This window comes from Orycteropus afer, unplaced genomic scaffold (assembly GCF_000298275.1).
Source record: "Orycteropus afer afer isolate SDZICR_OR568_19922 unplaced genomic scaffold, OryAfe1.0 scaffold00002, whole genome shotgun sequence".
Lineage (NCBI taxonomy): Eukaryota > Metazoa > Chordata > Mammalia > Tubulidentata > Orycteropodidae > Orycteropus > Orycteropus afer.
Window position 1 is genome coordinate 21,550,052 of NW_006921589.1, and position 4,358 is coordinate 21,554,409.

The 4,358-nt window shown below is 43.3% G+C and overlaps 1 protein-coding gene across 1 annotated transcript in view; it reads left to right on the forward strand.

Moving 5' to 3' along the window:
* The first annotated feature begins 705 nt into the window (after window positions 1-705).
* Window positions 706-4,358, forward strand: part of LANCL1 (LanC like 1) — a 65,149-nt gene continuing 61,496 nt past the window's right edge. Inside the window, exon 1 of the mRNA XM_007934507.2 lies at window positions 706-786. Within this exon, the coding sequence (XP_007932698.1) occupies window positions 706-786 (81 nt within the window). The remainder of the gene's footprint in view (window positions 787-4,358) is intronic.

The following is a 4,358-nucleotide window of genomic DNA, read 5'->3' on the forward strand; positions in this document are numbered from 1 at the left end:
GGGCCAGCCTTCTGGTTAGCAGTCAAGTGCCTTAGGCACTATGCTACCAGAGATCCTCCATATATACATGTATGTATGTATTTATGTACGTATGTATATATGTCATCTGGACTTGAATTCATTTTCTTAAAAATAAAACAAATTTAAAAGAGAAGAAGGGCATATTTGAAAAGTATTTTAAGATATGTCCCTGCTCGGGTACCCAGGAGGAATTAAACCATCCGGTAAATATCCATTAGAAATTTTATTCCTGTCTCTTTAACACACTGAAAGTGAAAAGGGGGTGAGCCTCCCGAGCTGCGGAGGTTCTGATTGGTTCTCTTGGCAGGAAGTGGGCGGTGAAAGCTCCGCTTCTGTTATTTTTGGTGCCTGCAGTTTGAGAGGCCACACAAGGTTGGGCAGCGTGAAGCCAAAGTCTTACGTGCTTCTAATCACGGGCGTGGGAGCGTGGGGTGCAAAACGGGTCCCTTTTATCTCGGTGGGTGCAGGGCCCTGGCAGCGTCTTCGTGGTTGTGCCACGCCCCAGGGACCAGACCACGATGGGTCCGGGATACAATCGGACCATTTGGGCCGTGCGGTGGCCCCGGATCTAGAGGGAATGAGGTGTTACCCTTGCGCCGCCCGATGCCATCTCAGCTCCATCAAGACCCTCATCTTAACCTGAGTTCTCTTTTTCCCCTGTTCTGCAGGTTCGCTTCCGGCGTCATGGCGCAAAGGGCCTTCCCGAATCCTTATGCCGATTATAACAAATCTCTGGCCGAAGGCTACTTTGATTCTGCTGGGAGGGTGAGTTTGGTATATCCGTGCCACCATCCCCGTGACCACTGCAGTGTTCAGAATATATCTTGGTTTTGCTTGAAAAAAAGAGATGAGCATCCCTTTTAAATATTTATATAGATAGATAGATAGATAGGAGCTCTGGTAGCATAGTGCCTAAAGGCACTTGACTGCTAACCAGGAGGCTGGCGGTTCAAACCCACCAGCCACTCCTCGGAAGGAAGGTTGGGCAGTCCTACTTACATAGTGATAACTGCCTCGGAAACCCAAGGAGGGGTCGCTAGGAGTCGGGGCCGACTCGATGGCAAATAACAATATAACAACAATATGTATATATATAAAATTTGGGGGGACATATATAAAACATACATAAAATACATATTAAAATGTGCACTTGGAGCACTGGCATAATGTTGAATTTATGAAACAAGCAGTCATTGTAAATACTACTATTAGTTAAAAATTGAGGGAATATCCTTAGCTGTTGATAATATAATTGTAAAAATTGGTAGATACACAGTTTACCATGTAATTTTGGATTTTCCATGCATTTTGATTTGCTTCTTAAAGAGAACTGAGGAATTCTAATGGTAGTCACATATTCCTTTATGATTGTTCATATTTACAGAACTAAAAGTACAGACCAAGTAAGAACAAGAGTAAAACTGTCCTTTGTAAAAGGATGGTTACAGGATGGTTTAATTCCTGGGTATGGAATGGGGACACATCTTAAAATAACATGCAAATGTGACAAATATGCCCTTCTTTTCTTTTAAATGTTAGATTTAGGACATAGGCATGAAATCTTACGTACTATTGACATTTCTTGCCAGAACATCCCAGCTTAAAACACTAGTAAACTTGTTAACATCTCACAAGCCACTGTGCAAGAGAGAACCTGGATGTGTGATAACCAGAAGCCTCTGTTTTCTTCTGCTTCTTTGGGTGAACATAATTGCTGAGAGAGAAAACAGGTCTTTTTAAGAATACTTAGTTTTGAGAACTGCCACTCTTCTGTCAGTGTGTCATACTGTGGTGGCTTGCATATTGTTATAAGGCTGGAGGCTATGCCACTGGGATTTCAAATACCAGCGGGGTCACCCATGGTGGACAGGTTTCAGCAGAGCTTCCAGATGAAGACAGACTGGGGAGAAGGATGGGGCCATCCACTTTGAAAAACTGGCCACTGAAAACCATATGAGTAGTAAGTAGTGAAACACTGTCAGGGATATTACTGAAGCAGGCACTGTGAACAGGCACAGGAGCCACCTGAGTTTCGTTCTGTTGTACATAGGATCACAGTGACACAGAGCTAACTTGATGACAGCTAACAGCAACGATGACAGTGGTTCTGAGAAATCCTGAGAGTTAGATTGGAAGAGTGATCTCTAAGTTTTAGTGCACACAATTCTTAATTTGAACTTGCCACTCATAAAAATAATTCACATGTGATACAGCTTTACGGAATCCATCTGTCCAGTTAACTTTATGTGGCTCTGTTCTTTCCTTAAAACCTGTGTCACTGTAGATTAACTCAGGTCAGTAATGCAGGTGTTGTTGTTGTTGTTATGTGCCATCGAGTCTTACCTGACTCATAGCGACCCCTCCTTGGGTTTCTGAGGCAGTATCACTTCGGAAGTAGATTACCCAACCTTCCTTCCAAGGAGTGGCTGGTGGATTTGAACCATCAGCTCTCTGACTAGCAGTCAAGTGCCTTAGGCACTACACTACCAGAGCCGTAATGCAGGTAGGAATGATGAAAGGTATGGAGAAGAGGTGTAGGCTGGAAGGCTACCAAAAGATAGATAGATTTGTGGGCAGTCTGATTATTTTAGGAGCAGTACTGCTCAAGCAAAGCTTTTTGTACTTTTCTTGAGGTCACATGGCTTCCTTTTGGCCATTTGGAGCTGCATTTTGCCTAGCTCTGCAAATGCTGAAGCCAAAGTATAAGTCTTTTCCTGTTGGAAGAGGACATGCTGCTTCATGCTAACAAGGCCAGGGGCACTTGAGGGTGTGTCCTAATGGTGGGAGTGTTAAATGAAGTGTAGCTCACTGTCAGGCTGCTTCTCACTTAAATGCTTTTTACAGACTTAACTCTTTATTTCTAAGGCAGTCAAAACCCAGAATAACCAAACTCACTTCCATTAGTCATTTCCAACTAATAGCGACCCCCATTGGGTTTCCAAGGCTATAAATCTTTTTTTTTTTTTTTATTGTGACTTGGGTGAAGATTTACAGAGCAAATTCACTTTCCATACAGCAGATCACATACACTTTTTCTCATGACATTGACCACAATTTACCACAATGGAACAGCTCCCCTCCTACTTTGTCCCCATAGTTACCTCTTCCCAATGTCTGTCCCTCCATGCACTCCTGCCCCCTGAGCTGTCTCCCTGTGCATAAGCAGCCCTTCTTTCTCCCATGATTGTTCTCTCCAAGCAGTGTATCTACCTCAGGTAAATGTTCAACTCAGATGTCTGTCTTTTGCTTGGCTGGAAACCACAGGTGTGGGTTCAATTCCAGACCTGAAGGGCAGCTAGGGGCCATAGTCTAAGTGGTTCCACCAGGCTCCATCAGACCAGCAAACCTGGTCCCTCTGCTTTTTTTTTTTCCAAATGATTTTGAGTTTTGTTCCACATTGTTCTCCCTCTCTATCAAGGATCTCCTACATAGATCCCCTTCCAGGTGGTTAGTTAACATTGGTAGCCGGGTACCATCTAGTTCTTCTGGTCTCATAGTTGCATAGGCTGCAGATCAGATGTTGTACCAATCTCTAGGACTAATTGTTTCCATGAATTTTGATTTTCTTCATCATTCTTTGCTTTGGACGAGGAGAGACCCATCATTGCATCTAGATGGCAGTTTGCAAGCTTTTAAGATCCCAGTCTTTACTCACCAAAGTAGGAGGTGGAACAGTGTTTTGTATAGTATGTTATGCCAGTTGAGCTTGATGTCCCCTGTGACTATGGTCCCAAGCCCACAGGTTCAACTACTCAATCCCTCTGAGTAGCTGGCTGTGACCAAGCAGTGACCACAACCTTGCTCCTTGTCAGCTCTACTAGACACCTGGGAATTCTGATCATTCACATAAACTTATAGGACCATTGTCTGCCAACCCTGTACATGATCTTGGATACACTTCCCACTTCATAGACATACCTAATAGTTCAGCCTGTCCACCCATCTATCCACCCGTATACCCATGGTTGCCTTCACTGACAACGCAGTACAGTATGTGCAAAAGGGTTAATCTTTGTTGTCTGTATCTCCCATGTACCTCTCTGTGTCTTTCTCTTCCTCAATGCCGCCATACTGGTCACTCACATTTGGTACATTGCCCTTCTCTTCACCTAAATCAATTCTTATCTCTATCTATCTAACAGCGTTCCCTCCTCTCTCCTTCCACCCCTGGTAACCAACAAAGAAAATTTCCTTCTATAGATAAACCTTTCCTTGACTTTTACAATATGGAATAATATAATATTTGTCCTTTTGTGATTGACTTATTTCACTCAGCATAATGTCCTCCAAGTTCATCCACATTACACGGTGTTTTGCAGATTCTACATTATTCTTTA